Source organism: Giraffa tippelskirchi, chromosome 3 (genome assembly GCF_054371585.1).
Source record: "Giraffa tippelskirchi isolate mGirTip1 chromosome 3, T2T-mGirTip1v1.2.pri, whole genome shotgun sequence".
NCBI lineage: Eukaryota > Metazoa > Chordata > Mammalia > Artiodactyla > Giraffidae > Giraffa > Giraffa tippelskirchi.
In genome coordinates, this window is record NC_137277.1 from 99,675,818 (window position 1) to 99,693,008 (window position 17,191).

The 17,191-nt window shown below is 39.7% G+C and overlaps 1 protein-coding gene across 50 annotated transcripts in view; it reads right to left on the reverse strand.

Annotated features, from left to right (window-relative positions):
- The window catches only part of PKP4 (plakophilin 4), a 253,827-nt gene that overhangs the window by 188,138 nt on the left and 48,498 nt on the right, over positions 1 to 17,191 (reverse strand). For 2 of the 50 annotated variants that reach the window (XM_081582847.1, XM_081582848.1), the window contains exon 2: positions 2,148 to 2,335. The exons of the other annotated variants lie outside the window; for them this stretch is intronic. In XM_081582847.1, coding sequence (XP_081438973.1) covers positions 2,148 to 2,154 — 7 coding nt within the window. In that variant the 5' untranslated portion in view covers positions 2,155 to 2,335. The remainder of the gene's footprint in view (positions 1 to 2,147; positions 2,336 to 17,191) is intronic. 50 annotated transcript variants of the gene reach the window in all.

A 17,191-nucleotide genomic window follows, 5' to 3' on the forward strand; every position in this document is an offset into this window, starting at 1 on the left:
AACTGTGTTCTCATTTTATTCCAGCCTTTCATTACTTTTTTATTATTTCATTTTATTTCACTACTTTTTATCATTCTATTGGACAGCATTCTTTTGAGCCTTGTGAAATACTTTTTGGAAAGCTATGAACTGTTATGCGTTTTCACTACTACCTTTATTGAACACAAGTTTTTACATAAAACTATTGGTATAACATTGTGTGTGTTTCTCATAGTGAACTCACAAATTAACAAGAATTTTCTGTTCAGGTTGCAGGCCAAGTACATTCTAGTGTGATTATAAACGGCTTTCTTTGCAGGCTGTGGATTTAATATACAGAAATAACTTAAGACTCAACTACAACCCCCTTTACCACAGATGACAGTAACCCACAAAATCATCTCCACTAACTCAATGATCAGAAGATCAACTAGATACTGGATTTTCCTCTATTTACCCATTTCTATTCTCCTTACTGATAATTTTTGTCAAAGTATAATAATACACTTTATTTTGTCTTATCCAGTGAAATACATTGGATTCTGTATGTTTTTCTCCATTCTTTTGCATTAGTAAACTGAAGTGTTAATAGCACGACTCACACCTCGAGATGGCCACTTACATTGTGTGTAAACGGTGCTCCCCAGAGTCAGGTGAAGTACTGACACGGTTCCTGTCATGCATGACAGGTAAATCCTGTAAAACTGTGAATAAAAACTAAAGATTCTATATTGGATAGATATAGACTGTACTTTGGTATTTTCAACCTTTCTAAAAAAACATTTCTTACAGAGAGCAAAAAAAAAAAAGGAAATATATTTTGGAAAATACTATAGATTCAGTTTTTTGTTGTTGTTGTTTGTTTTAGGATTTGGGATCCTTTAAAGCACATAGCTGTCTGACATGTTAAAGGGTATAAAAAAGACAGGATGGGGATAACCAGCAGGATAAGAATGTCACTCTGAGGGGGGATGACTGGATTGAAGGTGAGATGAGCATACATTTCTGTTATTTTCCAACTCACAACACCATGAAATAATGGAAAAGGCATTTTCTCTTTTATAGGATAAGAAAATTAGCCAGTCTAAAAATTCAAAAAATGCCATCAGTGTGCCAAAATATTAGAAAAATAATGGCTGCAGACCTATGGCAAAGTAACCAGAAGCAACCAAACCACACACATACAAGCCTGCTAAGTGGCTGGAGCAGTAGGTGACGGAGCTCAGAGTCAGAGGATCTTGGGATTCTTAGACCTGGGCCACGATCAGATGATCAAGAGGGAGACAATGCCACTAGGTGGTTGGTTGGCCCCTGCCCTGCACATGCTCAAGCGGCAGTCACAGGCAAAGATGGAGAGAACTGGACGCAGGAGGGCCTCAGTCAGCACTGATGCCCAGAAGGGACAGAATTCCCTAAACATAAAGAGCCAAGTGGTAATCTAACATCTTTAATGTTCAAATTGCAAACTGTGTGTGTGAAAGAGAAAAATAGCCAAAGACCTTGAAAATAAATTATAGGATGAAAACAAAAATCTCTATCAATGCAATGAATAGCAGAATTAATTTTTGAAAAAGGAGTATTTCATAAGAGTGATGTAAAGGATTCGATTTGAGTACCGCATTCCACTCCCTGCCTGAAGAGAGAGAGAAAAAAAAGATAACAGTAGTTTGGAGACTTGAGACTAGATCCAGGAGTTATGTTTATTTACCACAAGTATAAAGAAGAAAGGAAAAAAGGAGAATACTAAAACAAGTAAGAAATGAAAATTTCTGAGCTGAAAACTAATATTTAAAATGGGCCAATAAGAAAATAAAATGAATGAAACAGATTACATCTAAACTCAATCCACTGAAATTTCTAGGTTCCAAGGATAAAGAAAAGATTGTAGATTTAACCATGCAGGAAAAATAAATTGCATACAAAGGAATGAGAATCAGTTTCACTTAAGCCTGATGGTTATAGTAATAATTTCTAAGTACTAACCAAAAATCATTATCCAAACATGAAGAAAAATAAAGGCATTTTAGGACATACCATGGAGAAGGCAATGGCACCCCACTCCAGTACTCTTGCTTGGAAAATCCCATGGACAGAGGAGCCTGGTAGGCTGCAGTCCATGGGGTCACTAAGAGTCGGACACAACTGAGCGACTTCACTTTCACTTTTACCTTTCATGCATTGGAGAAGGCAATCGCAACCCACTCCAGTGTTCTTGCCTGGAGAATCCCAGGGAGGGGGGAGCCTGGTGGGCTGCCGTCTATGGTGTCACACAGAGTCAGACACTGAAGCGACTTAGCAGCAGCAGAACATACCAGGACCCAAGAAAATGTGGCTTCAATACTCTTCAAAGGAAGTTCTGCAACCAAATAACAAATATGATCAAAGAAGGGTTAGTACACAAGAAAGAGTGCTAAGCAAATAACTCAGGAAATTGAAGGTGAAGTCTAAAGAAACTCCACATGCTACCAACAGGAGAGGTGTGAGGAGCTCAAGAAAGTAAATTGTACTAACGTTCTTATTTAACCTAGTGGAATGAAGGGCACTCACAGGACTCCAGGGAACCGCGCCTCTGCCGCTCCTCGGAGGAAGAGGCAGAGCCTACTGCCCACCCCTTGAATGTGGAGATGGCCTCTTAGGCCTCAAAGTGTGGCCGAAGTGATTGCGTATGTACAGCATCCGAGGCTAAATCTTAAAAAGGCTGTGCAGCTTCCTCAGAAACCTTGAAATCACTATGCTGTGAAAAGAGCTCGGGATTAAAAGATCCTATGAACACACAGGCCCAGCAACTCCAGCCAAGATCTTGGAATATGTAAGACAGGCCATGTTAGAAAGTTCTACCCTGACCAAGTCAGCAGCTGACTGCAGCCACCTGAGTGAACCCAAGTAAGACCAGCAGAACCTACTGAACAATCTAGAATTATGAGAAATTTAAAAACTGTTGTTTGAGCCATTGAGATTTCAGATGACTTGTTACATGGTGAGTGATACTAACTGATACAACTATCAAGACAAGAAATGAGGATACAGGGGGAAATTTAAACTTATCAATGTTACTTTTAAAGTATTATAAGATTAAAAAATTAAATTTTACATGCTGAATTATCTTTTAAAGATATAGTTTACTTAATACATTATTGCTCTGCGACTCACTAAATAAGATACTATAAACTAGGTGTAACTGAAAATATAAAGATGAATAAGACCTCCTATCCAATTTAAAGCCTAAATGGAAAGACAAGGTAAATAAACATCCACAATAAAATACATCTCAAGATAAATGGGGTACTATAACCCAGTCCAAGGTAAGAGAAACCCAAGTAAGATGGTAAGTGTTGCGAGAGGGCATCAGAGGGCAGACACACTGAAACTAAAATTACAGAAAACTAGCTAATCTGATCACACGGACCAGAGCCTTGTATATCTCAAAGAAACTAAGCCATGCCGTGTGGGGCCACCCAAGATGGATGGGTCATGGTGGAGAGGTCTGACAGAATGTGGTCCACTGGAGAAGGGCATGGCAAAACACTTCAGTATTCTTGCCTTGAGAACCCCATGAACAGTATGAAAAGGCAAAAGGATAGGACACTGAAAGATGAACTCCCCAGGTCAGTAAGTGCCCAATATGATACTGGAGATCAGTGGAAAAATAACTCCAGAAAGAATGATGGGATGGAGCCAAAGCAAAAACTATACCCAACTGTGGATGTGACTGGTGATAGACGCAAAGTTCGATGCTGTAAAGAGCAATATTGCATAGGAACCTGGAATGTTAGGTCCATGAATCAAGGCAAATTGGAAGTGGTCAAACAGGAGATGTCAAGAGTGAATGTTGACATTCTAGGAATCAGCGAACTAAGATGGACTGGAATGGGTGAATTTAACTCAGATGACCGTTATATCTACTACTGTGGGCAAGAATCCCTTAGAAGAAATGGAGTAGCCATCATGGTCAACAAAAGAGTCCGAAAGGCAGTACTTGGATGCAATCTCACAAACGATAGAATGATCTCTGTTCGTTTCCAAGGCAAACCATTCAATATCACAGTAATCCAAGTCTATTCCCCAACCAGTAATGCCGAAGAAGCTGAAGTTGAACGGTTCTATGAAGAACTACAAGACCTTCTAGAACTAACACCCAAAAAACATGTCCTTTTCATTATAGGGGACTGGAATGCAAAAGTAGGAAGTCAAGAAACACCTGGCGTAACAGGCAAGTTTGGCCTTGGAGTACAGAATGAAGCAGGGCAAAGGCTAATAGAGTTTTGCCACGAGAACGCACTGGTCATAGCAAACACCCTATTCCAACAACACAAGAGAAGACTCTACACGTGGACATCACCAGATGGAAAACACCGAAATCAGATTGATTATATTCTTTGCAGCCAAAGATGGAGAAGCTCTATACAGTCAGCAAAAACAAGACCGGGAGCAGACTGTGGCTCAGATCATGAACTGCTTATTGCCAAATTCAGACTTAAATTGAAGAAAGTAGGGAAAACCACTAGTCCATTAAGGTATGACCTAGATCAAATCCCTTATGAGTATACAGTAGAAGTGACAAATAGATTTAAGAGACTAGATCTGATAGACAGAGTGCCTGATGAACTATGGACAGAGGTTCGTGACACTGTACAGGAGACAGGGATCAAGACAATCCCCATGGAAAAGAAATGCAAAAGAGCAAAATGGCTGTCCGAGGAGGCATTACAGATAGCTGGGAAGAGAAGAGAAGTGAAAAGCAAAGGAGAAAAGGAAAGATATTCCCATCTGAATGCAGACTTCCAAAGAATAGCAAGGAGAGATAAGAAAGCCTTCCTCAGCGATCAGTGCAAAGAAATAGAGGAAAACAACAGATTGGGAAAGACTAGAGATCTCTTCAAGAAAATTAGAGATACCAAAGGAACATTTCATGCAAAGATAGGCTCAATAAAGGACAGAAATGGTATGGACCTAACAGAAGCAGAAGATATCAAGAAGAGGTGGCAAGAATACACAGAAGAACTGTACAAAAAAGATCTTCACGACCCAGATAATCATGATGGTGTGATCACTCAGCTAGAGCCAGATATCCTGGAATGTGAAGTCAGGTGGGCCTTAGAAAGCATCACTATGAACAAAGCTAGTGGAGGTGATGGAATTCCAGTTGAGCTATTACAAATCCTCAAAGATGATGCTGTGAAAGTGCTGCACTCGATATGCCAGCAAACTTGGAAAACTCGGCAGTGGCTACAGGCTGGAAAAGGTGAGTTTTCGTTCCAATCCCAAAGAAAGGAAATGCCAAAGAATGCTAAAACTACCGCACAATTGCACTCATCTCACATGCTAGTAAAGTAATGCTCAAAATTCTCCAAGCCAGGCTTCAGCAATATGTGAACCGTGAACTTCCAGATGTTCAAGCTGGTTTTAGAAAAGGCAGAGGAACCAGAGATCAAATTGCCAATATCCACTGGATCATCAAAAAAGCAAGCGAGTTACAGAAGAACATCTATTTCTGCTTTATTGACTATGCCAAAGCCTTTGACTGTGTGGATCACAATAAACTGTGGAAAGTTCTGAAAGAGATGGGAATACCAGACCATCTGACCTGTCTCTTGAGAAACCTGTATGCAGGTCAGGAAGCAAAAGTTCGAACTGGACATGGAACAACAGACTGGTTCCAAACAGGAAAAGGAGTACGTCAAGGCTGTATATTGTCACCCTGCTTATTTAACTTATATGCAGAGTACATCATGAGAAATGCTGGGCTGGAAGAAACACAAGCTGGAATAAGATTGCCGGGAGAAATATCAATAATCTCAGATATGCGGATGACATCACCCTTATGGCAGAAAGTGAAGAAGAACTAAAGAGCCTCTTGTTGAAAGTGAAAGAGGAGAGTGAAAAAGTTGGCTTAAAGCTCAACGTTCAGAAAACTAAGATCATGGCATCTGGTCCCATCACTTCATGGGAAATAGATGGGGAAACAGTGGAAACAGTGTCAGACTTTATTTTTTTGGGCTCCAAAATCACTGCTGATGGTGATTGCAGCCATGAAATTAAAAGACGCTTACTCCTTGGAAGGAAGGTTATGGCCAACCTAGATAGCATATTTAAAAGCAGAGACATTACTTTGCCAACAAAAGTCCGTCTAGTCAAGGCTATGGTTTTTCCAGTGGTCATGTATGGATGTGAGAGTTGGACGGTGAAGAAAGCTGAGTGCCTCAGAACTGATGCTTTTGAACTGTGGTGTTGGAGAAGACTCTTGAGAGTCCCTTGGACTGCAAGGGGATCCAATCAATCCATCCTAAAGGAGATCAGTCCTGGGTGTTCATTGGAAGGACTGATGTTGAAGATGAAACTCCAATACTTTGGCCACCTCATGCGAAGAGTTGACTCATTGGAAAAGACCCTAATGCTGGGTAGGATTGGGGGCAGGAGGAGAAGGGGACGACAGAGGATGAGATGGTTGGATGGCATCACCGACTCGATGGACATGGGTTTGGGTAGACTCTTGGAGGTGGCGATGGACAGAGAGGCCTGGCATGCTGCAATTCATGGGGTCGCAAAGAGTCGGACACGACTCAGTGACTGAACTGAACTGAACTGAACTGAAGAGCTCAGATACAGGAAGCTCAAGGAAGGGTTTCAATAGCATGTATATATAAATGAGGACACACACTAGGTACAGTGAAAGTGCAGTGAAAAAGTGAAAAATGAAGAGCAGAGTGAAAAAGTTGGCTTGAAGCTCAACATTCAGAAAACTAAGATCATGGCATCCGGTCCCATCACTTCATGGCAAATAGATGGGGAAACAGTGGAGACAGTGGCTGACTTGATTTTTGGGACTCCAAAATCACTGCAGACGGTGACTGTAGCCATGAAATTAAAAGACGCTTACTCCTTGGAAGGAAAGTTATGACCAACGTAGACAGCATATTAAAAAGCAGAGACATTACTTTTCCAACAAAGGTCTGTCTAGTCAAGGCTACGGTTGTTCCAGTAGTCATGTATGGATGTGAGAGTTGGAGTATAAAGAAAGCTGAGCACCAAAGAATTGGTGCTTTTGAACTGTGGTGTTGGAGAAGACTCTTGAGAGTCCCTTGGACTGCAAGGAGATCGAACCAGTCCATCGTAAAGGAAGTCAGTCCTGAATGTTCATTGGAAGGACTGATGTTGAAGCTGAAACTCCAATACTTTGGCCACCTGATGTTAAAATTTGACCCATTTGAAAAGACCCTCATGCTGGGAAAGATTGAAGGCAGGAGAAGGGGATGACAGAGGATGAGATGGTTGGATGGCATCACTGACTCAATGGACATGAGTTTGGGCAAACTCTGGGAGTTGGTGATGAACAGGGAGGCCTGTGTGCTGCAGTCAAACGGGGTCGCAAAGAGTTGGACACGACTAAGCAACTGAACTGAACTGAACACTAGGTGCAGCAGAAGGATACGGGTAGGGAGAGGCCTAGCTATAATGCGTTCATTTTATTACGCTTTTATATGTAAAAATTTGCTTCAGGTTTAATAGGTTTCTCAACATCTTCCCTAGACTCTTGTTTTATAATATATGCAATTAAGGGTATGGCAAGAGATATCAAATCTAAAGTTGTTTAAATAAAAATTGTTTTTATCATTATCAAATACTAGTGTTAAAGATTAAAAACTAATAAAACCAGGAGCACAGCACATATGGGGATTCAGAAACATGGTAATTTATAAGTGAATAACCAGAGGCAATAAAAACAAAGTAAAACTGTTTAATTAAGGACTTGGGCATTTAATAACATTTATAAGATCTATTTTGAAAAGAAGTAACAGTCTACTAACAACCAGTTATGTTATGCAGTGTTTGTCTTTTTAGTTCATGACAGTGATTTTTTTGTTTTTTTTACATGGACTCATTAAACGATTTCTCAGTGTCCTGTGATTTACACCAGGCTTTCTAGCTGATAATAACCTACAATTTCTGTATTAGACGTCTGAGCAGTGTCATGTCAGACTTCTATTTAAATTACAAAATTTATTCGTAATTTGAAAGATTCAACTTAAAAATTTAAAATTCTCAAAATATGCTCCATGGACTACTTCTAGTACATCAGAAACAATGTTTCCAAAGTTGGGAAGTATAAGTGTGGGAAATGCTTCCTCTTGAAGATTCCTAAAAAAACATTGTTATTTAAAGTGAGACCTGTGGGCCAGCTATACTGGCAGTCCTTTAGAGCTTAGAAGAAATGCACAATTTCAGGCCTCACCCCAGACCTACTGAATCAATCTTCATGTGAATAACATCACCAGTGTTTTGTAAACATGTTCAAGATTCAGAAGCAGTGGCATAGAGTATTTAAAGACTGAGAAATCTCAAAGTATGGGGTCGCACAGAATCGGACACGACTGAAGCGAGTTAGCAGCAGCAGCAGATGAACCTGTTTAATCTCATCTATCTCAGTATCTCACACTTATCTGACCCACAATTGTTTTGAGGGTCACCTATTAACATTCTGAGGAACATGCTTTGGGAAATCCCACAAGATAATAATTACTATTAATGAGCAAATAAAGCTAGAAAGAGGTACTGCTCCATCCTTCACAATTAAAATTTGGCTCTCTCAGCTTTTCCAATAATGTCAGCGTATTGAAAGAAAAACTTTAAGTACTTTAAAGAAAATAGTACAGAAAAATTAAAGTTCTCTTCAACAAAGCCTCCTGCTAACAAAATTAAGCATGGAGTTGTGTTTTGGCTGTTAAGTTGGGTAACAATTTCTTCGAAAACGTCATTTCTGAATGAAGGAATAAAACAGTTTTTCAGAAAAAGAACTCAACCTGCTCCAGGCCAGGTGCAAATTTCAATTATATTTTTCATGCTTGTCTCATGAACACTTATGTGGAAGTAGACGTACCGTAGTTGGAAAGATCAACTCCCCATCTGAGACATACAACAATTTGCCTAAAACAAGTCCAGTTCAATACAGATATTAATCTAGAGGATGCTTTCCTAAAAGCACAGGTAAAGAAGGAAAGTTGACAGTTTTGATTTGGAGTATTATCAAAAACACTGATCTTATACATGCTTGAAGTCACTTTTAATGATATGGTTTAAGTAATAATGTATGTAATGATTTCAATTTTTCAAGTAGCTCTGGAAAATCCTACATCTAAAAAGGCATCAAAACTGGAAGTATGGTAGATTAACTGTAATAACAATCCTTTTTGTCCCTGTCTCCAGCAAGTTGAAGTCAGAGAAATGATACTTGTACTTCTGCCTCCTTTAATTAGTTTAATTAGGGCTTCCCTGGTGACTCAGATGGTAAAGCATCTGCCGGCAATGTGAGAGACCGGGGTTCAATCCCTGGGTTGGGAAGATCCCCTGGTGAAGGAAATGGCAACCAACTCCAGTATTTCTTTCCTGGAAAATCCCGTGGACAGAGGACCCTGGTAGGCTACAGTCCATGGGGTCGCAAAGAGTTGGACACGACTGAGTGTCTTCACTTTCTTTCTTAATTAGTTTAGATTTTGTGCACTTAATACTATATTTTCCAGAAGACACACACATTTCCACACTTAAAATCTCCAAACAGCTTTTTGAAGAAAGCACAAGAAAAAAATTACAAAGCTTCTAGCATTTTGTTGATCACAGATGGAGCATGCAGTGAACTAGACTGAATTTCCTATTCACTGTTCTGCATCTCTCAATCATACACTCTAGATTCAGTGAGACCAGGGACTCTTTTCATCTAAACCACCACGGTATTCTCAGCACCAATAAAATGCCTGAAACATAGTAGGTGTTCAACAGAGTTTGTTGAGTGAAAGAAGGAAACAATGAGATGAAGAATGAGGGGAAAAACGACAATGTATCTTCACTTCTATCAAAGAAATATTTATATGCCAAGTAGTGTTAGGCTTCAGAATCATCAAGATGCTGAAGGAGCTCACATTCTAACAGGAGAAAAAGGAATAAAAATAGTGTGATAAATGCAATAGTAAAGATCATAAAATATTTCACAACAGGAGGGACATCCAGGAAGATGAGAGTTACTACAAAGACAAAGAGACCTAAAACATCACAATGTGCTCTGTTCAGAGAATGCCAACAGATTAAAATTAGGGTGGAGAGGAGAAGAAAAGGAGAGAGAAAACTCTAGATATGAAAAGATGAAGGAACTGTTGTTGTTGTTTAGCTGCTCAGTTGTGTCTGAGTCTTTGCAACCCCATGGACTGCAGCCTGCCAGGCTCCTCTGTCCATGGAATTTTACAGGCAAGAATACTGGAGTGGCTTGCCATTTCCTTCTCCAGGAGATCTCCCCAACCTACGGATCAAACGCGAGTCTCTTGCATATCCTGCACTGGCAGGCGGGATTTTTTACTACTAGCGCCACCTGGGAAGCCCTGGGAAATAAACTAAGAACTAGTAAAGGCATTTCCCTCAAGAACTTTATAAAATCTATAATCAGGAAAAGACTATAAAACACAGACGTGATTTATGCTCCAGCACATGTAATTAACATCAGAATTGGAGGAGGGGACATTGTGAGTGTGAAGAACGGGAGAGGAAAATCTAGATTTTGGCCCAGTCTGGGGAAGTCAAATCTATGAGGCTACTAGAAAGATCTTCTCTGTAAGCTCTTTAAAGGAAGAGATGGTCCTAAAACGAGACCTCTCTTGAAACTCTCCTCATCTTTGACAGGATTCTAGGTTCATCACTGCAGCAGTTACCTGGGTGCCAGAAGGGAGAAGCCTACTCAACAACCATGAACACTCTGGCAATTAAGAATTCATAAATTAATAAATGAGTACTCTGGTTTACAGATTAGTTCTGGTTCCTAGAAATGCAAAACTGAGGACAGGCTCAGCACTATGGTGACCTCAAAACTCAGGATGGGTTTGAGGGAGGCCCGGGCTCTGCCACTAGTTGTTTCCCCCAAAAAAAATCTAGCTGAGGAGTGGTTCACCCCAATTCAGAAATGTAAGAAAGGGTTAACACAAAACAAATGAAAAGGTTAGTCAATATGAGTAACTGATGTCCATTAGTCACTCAAGAACATGATAAAAACAAACAGCTACATACTTACCAAGCTGTCCGTGAAAGTTGTACATGGGGCCCTACCCACAATCTACCACTCCCGTTTATCTGCTGTGCTCATACGCTGCGTGACCACCATATATGCATGGCAGTGAAACTTGATTCTTTCAATATTCACTAGTTTAAGTCAACTTCTGCAGAACCATGCCTTAATTCTAGGTTATCATTTATATCTAAAATCTGTTTTTATATTTTGCTTTCAAAAACCGTGTATTTACTCATCTAAAGTGCAAACAATTTCAATAGCAAGAACCAGGAATAACATGGTTCTGTATTCCACATGTGACATCCAGAAAGCACCCAGGAGGGTTTTCCCTATTTAATACATCATAAAAATAAAGCCTGTAAAGTCATTAAAGTTCACAGTATTTGTCTATTTCTCATCTGGTCTCCCTGGGAGCACAAATGCATACAAAAGACTATGCAATAATACAGAACTGTCTTTAACTTTGCAATAAGCAACCAGAAAAACTCTCCAACAAGGTGTTATCATAACATATAAAAAAATTAAGATACAATTCATAACATACCATTTCTACTGGCTTTACTACTATCCATTTTTATGACTAACTATATTTTAGTTGAGATTTTTTTATTAAGCATCCTAGGGGACTGATTCAGAGAGGGTATCTATTATGAATAGCTTGTGTTTACATATGCTCCTATTTCATACATAACATTTAAAATGACATGCCATAGTCAAAGGAAAGGTAAATAAATGTTTTCCGGATAAAAGCTTAAATGAAACTAAAATTGGACAACAGAAAATGTTTCACTCTGAAAATGTCTTCCTAACTGGTCTTAGTGTGTCTGTCTGCCGTGTCTCTCTCTAATAAAATTCAGTACTGCTTTCCAGAAGGAAGTTCAGTCAGGTAACACAGTTAACCAAGTAAATATTATCCATCAGATAAATAATACATTAAATATTTTGAAGTTACAGCAAACTCTCCCCCTCCAAAAGGCAGAATATTTGTTTGTTTTGAAGTACTGCTAAGTTTCAGCATTCAAATAAAATTTATCTCAAAATAACTAAAAAGCACAATTTTGATCAACATATACAATATGCATGGAAAACTGAAACCACTGACTTCAAGGATTTGAGAAAATGTTCTGTGAAGACTGGTAGCACAGTAGAAACCTCTAACATGGGCTTTTACGCCTTTGCCTGTTTCCTCTCCCCTGCATTCCTCTCCTCCCTCAAACCACATCGGCTCACAGAAGTCTTCCCTGACCACTGTGGTCTTCCAGAACAAGAGGAATTGAACAGCCCTTTCAAGGATGAAGAATGGTGGGTGGTGGAAATTTATACAGTAGTATAGATCATCACAGAAATCAGAGGCAAAAGTCAGGTGGAAATCTGGAAGGGACCCCACTGCATCTGCCTGTCCCCAAACTGTGGGCATCCTTGCATGCAGTAGTTCCCTCAACACAAAGCCTCTCTCTTTGGTGCTAATCCCAGGCCTGAGATCTGCTGTGAGGTTGGCTGAGTGGAATCACAGCCTCTCCCTCTCCCTCACAGAGCTCTAGCTCTGGACTGTCTTGCTGCTTCCTGAGAGTAGCTACTCTACCTCCTTCCTGTCTTGTCAAATTCCACAAGCAAGCATAAAACTAAGCTCACTGCCTTCTGCCTCATCAAACTGTTTCTTCCTTCGACACAGAGTTTGTTTGTGCCTCCTTCTTAGGAAGGCATTTCTCAACGTGCTCTGGAAATGCTTTCTTTTCTTTTTTGATGACTCACTCCTCTGGTCCAACTAATCTAGAGTAGAGTCTTAACCAGCACACAATATTCATTTTCACCTATTTGTATCTGCCCTATAAATGTTCCCTCATCTATGTAGACTTAAGTTGATTGAAACCAGGACCCTTGTCTTAGACATCTGTCTTTCCTTTGGTGTCTAACACATGCGCTAGGGCATTTCATACAATGCTTACTGACAGAACAGGTTTTACTATATGAGGAGTTGAAAACAGAAACTGGCATTCTACTGCTGCACTTACTGAAAAATGTTTAATATATTAGATGGCTCATAGTCAAAGAGCCACTGAATAAACTACTTCCCTAAAGAAGACTTTTGTTCAGTAGCTGGCACTAAAAATGTCAGAAAGAGTCTGATTTCATTTTCAATCTTCCTATTTGGGTAACCTGTTTCTTTTTAGGGTGAGGGTTTTGTCTTTATTAAAGGAAGAACTTAGGAAAATAGCCACAAGTCAAGGAAGCTACATTCCATTAGCAGGAGCTAACACAACCTTTGTCACAATGTGGTCACACTAGTATTTCTAAATTCTCAGCTGCAGATCTAGCATATAATTAAAGTGTACTTTTAATGAAACCCTATACATCAGAGTTATGATTCCCACAATAATCCAGAAAGCTGTTATCAAAGTTTTGATTATGTTTACATCACCAGTTCTGATTAAATGGGCAGAAAAATAAATGGACTGAGTTGAATTACTCCATACTTTAAAGACATGTTTTTTATTGCTGCTAATAAAAACATAGATATATGTGCTGTGATTTAATGAATAGGTCAAAAACAGTATTTAGTGATTCTAAAATTGTGTTAAAATACCTCAAAGATTAACTGTTTCATATATACCCCTGAAACATTTTTTTTTTTTTTTTGCTTAAAACTTCATTATTCAGAGTGCAAAGATAACTTTGGTCTATCAAAATGAATTCATCACAAATCCATAATCTATCAGAATCTAAATTGGCACAACACAACTAGATCTCAAAAGATAAGTATGACTTTTGAGCTTAAGCTATTGTGCCCTAGATGCATTTCTGTATCATTTTAATTTGGGGGGTAGAGGGGGAGGCTTGCCTTTATTAATCTGAAGATCATAAACTGATTCGAAGTTCACTGATAGGTTGATAGGGTTATGCTCATGTCTCTTGAATACTGCAGAAAACCTACCTAATGCCCTCTGAAAGGTGGAACATTCACCAATAAAGTATGGCATTACAGAGTATGAATAAGTAATGTTGATAAATATTTAGAACCCTGGCAATACAAAGAAAGAGAACACATGTCAGATGACTTTCCACAGCCACCCCAGAATCTCTCTACAATTAAGGTAATAGTGTAAATATAAAATTTTGATGCCCAATCAGCATACCAGGATTAAAAAGGCTATGACAAAAGTACCATCTGTCTACATTAAAGTATGTGCCCTTACACCCTGTAAGAATTACAGCAACATACATAATTTTGAACATCAGAGGCACCATAAATATGACTAATTTAAAATGTTTGGTGAAGATGGAGCAAACTGGTATTTTGATAGGATAGAAAAAGAGACTGAAACAGCAATCTGCTCACTTTATAGCTCAAAAATTCTCTCCTCTTTCTGAGTCACTACACTCCTACTCTTAGAGCAGCTGGATCTCTTAGTATCAATTTCCTACCTATATATCAATTCTAAACTGTCAGTAAGAATGAGGAATTGCCTAGGATACAAAGTGGTTCCTAATTTTCCCTCACTGGCATCTTCCTTTCTCTTTTCAATGTCTTACACAGAATGTCTAAAGGATAAAATGTTCCCTGGGCGGGGAAAATTGGACAAACCTATTGAAGGAAAAAGGCAGCAGTCACTCTGTGGTAGAACCACAATGAGCAGAGATGGAGGAAGTCTACCCCTGGGGGCAGACCCAGGAATATTTCAATTGTGAACAGAAGCCCACCATGGAGGGCCTGGGTTCACATTACCCCGCATTCAACTGGCAACAACGGTTTAGAGGGCTTTTCAGGTAGTAGTCTACATTCCAGCAATTCTATGAGCCCTAAGATCCCAAACATCACTTTCATATCTCTTGCTTAATAGAATGTATTTTCTCTGCACTTCTGCTACTGTGAGAGAGACAAAAGAAGTTTGAGCAAGACATCAATGTCAATAATCTGATGACCCAAACGAACTGAACAATATTAAAGTAACCAAGAAGTCAAAAGTCTGCTTCCCTGTCAAGACTTGCAGTTCATTCTTCTGAACAAGTAAAGTTTTCAAATGGAGCCAGTACAGCAAGGGACGGAGCTGGGAAAGTGTCAGATGAAACACATCTGAGACTTAGTTGGGACAGTCTCATGTTGCCATAAGTGAGTCCCAGTTTCACAGTACTCTGTTGATCTTCACCACCAAGATACCTAAACCAGCTGGCTTTCAATTTACTTTCGACTCACAGCTGCCATGAGCAGCTCCTGAAATTACATCACAACAAAGCCATTCCATTAACAGCATAAACTCATCCTCACACATCATAGTGGTTTAGTCACACAAGTCTCTCTCCAAACTTGTATACAACCATTCAGTATGTGATATCAATCATTTCTGGATCAATACATCTGTACCACTGCCAAATAAACACATCATGATAAATGTACAGAATATGAAAACACCCATGTAATGGGCATGCCACCTTGGCCTTCAAAGGGAAAGAAAGAACAGAACAGACTATGGCTGGATGGAACAGGCTTTAGGTTGGCCAAAGGAATCACTTGACTATTTCCACCCTGACTTTCTATAATTCCTCACAGTTATTCATAAGAGATAAAGTAGTGGCAGTACCTCATAAGACTGTGTCCTCTACGTGCAGTCATGAACAATGACCATAAACTAAATATGGCACTTTTAGAAAACATTTAGCAGTTCTCTTATTAACCTAATCACATCTGATTTATCTTCTCTAGTCAAAAATAAAATATTTAACCGACTGTTCCATTCCTTCCAAAAGCACACAAGGTGAAATTACATTTATAGGAACTTCTTGGCAACATTTCATGTGAGCACTTTAGTCAGAGGGAATAAGGAAAAATTCCACTCTAACCCTTCCCTATTCCCTTCAGAGTTTTAGAATATTTTAATTTATAAAGTTTTACTAAAAGCTTAAAAGCAAATAGACATAAGAATAAATTTTGAAGAGATAATTACATCAATTCTTGATCAGATTTCAGAAGCAATCACAAAACAAATAGTATTAAACACAGTAACAACTCTTATTGCTAAGGATGCCCTTGTGTCAACAACACGATTAGTCACACTTCTTTCAGAAACTTCTGAGGTCACCAGCACAAATCTAAATGTTTTTGTGGCTCAATTATGTGGTAGCAATATATACTTGAAGACAATAAAAACAGCAGCTTCACAGAACTCTGGAAACAAAAAGGACCCTTGACAACCATCTAGTTGAGTGGTTTTTCAAATTCCTTATTCTCAACCCTCTTCTAAATAAACTCAAGATAATACCAATAAAAAAGAAAGAAAAAGAAAAGCAGGAGCTATTCTTGCTGGACTGTCTTCTCTCCTCAACCACAGCCAGTCAGGAGGCTCCCCGAGGAAGGTCATTTCACCTCAAGGCTTGCACTTCAGGAGATTTCTGGAAGCTCATTAGCCTAGTCTTGCTAAGGGGTCTGCCGGTTCTCAAGGCAGTGAGCAACCAAAGCAGTACAGTCCTAGAAGAAACGCAAGTCTGTCACACCCAACTCAAAAGTACTTCCTTCTTACTACACAACCTTTTTAAAATTCAAATTTCACATATAGCTTTGAGGAAAAAAGTTCAGATGTACTATCTTCCAAATGTTTTAGTGTTTCAGAATGAGAACAGGGCAAACTCACAGTTGAAGGCATGCCTGCTGAGAACTGCAGAGCTCTTCTGCACCAGAGTGGAGGCAGCAGAGCTGGGCCTCAGCCCGGTCCAGGCTCCTCGACCCCCACCTGCACTTCAGGAACTCGGCACTCTGCCCCTTCCTCTACCTGCCCCTGCACCTGCTGGGCCAGGCCCTGGCATGCTCCCATTTCAGCTCTACGTTCCTGACCTCATACTGCCGAGGCACTTAAGCTGAGTCAATCCTCACCTTAAGCCTGACCTCACCAACACCCTCCTGTCATCCCGTGGCTTTCTTTTCTTTCGTCTCATCCACCCTGCTATTTTTCATATCAACACTCATCATTACCTGATCTCATTGTCCCTTGCTTCGAATACAAGCAGCATGAGTATAGTAGAGACTGTGTTCACTAGTTTATCACAAATAGCAGCAGGGTGCAGGAGGAAGAACTTTGGCCTCAGTGAAGCTCTCCTTGTATGACTGTGCTGTGCTGTGCTTAGTCGCTCAGTCGTGCCTGACTCTTCAGCATGTCAATCCTCTTATGACTAGGACTC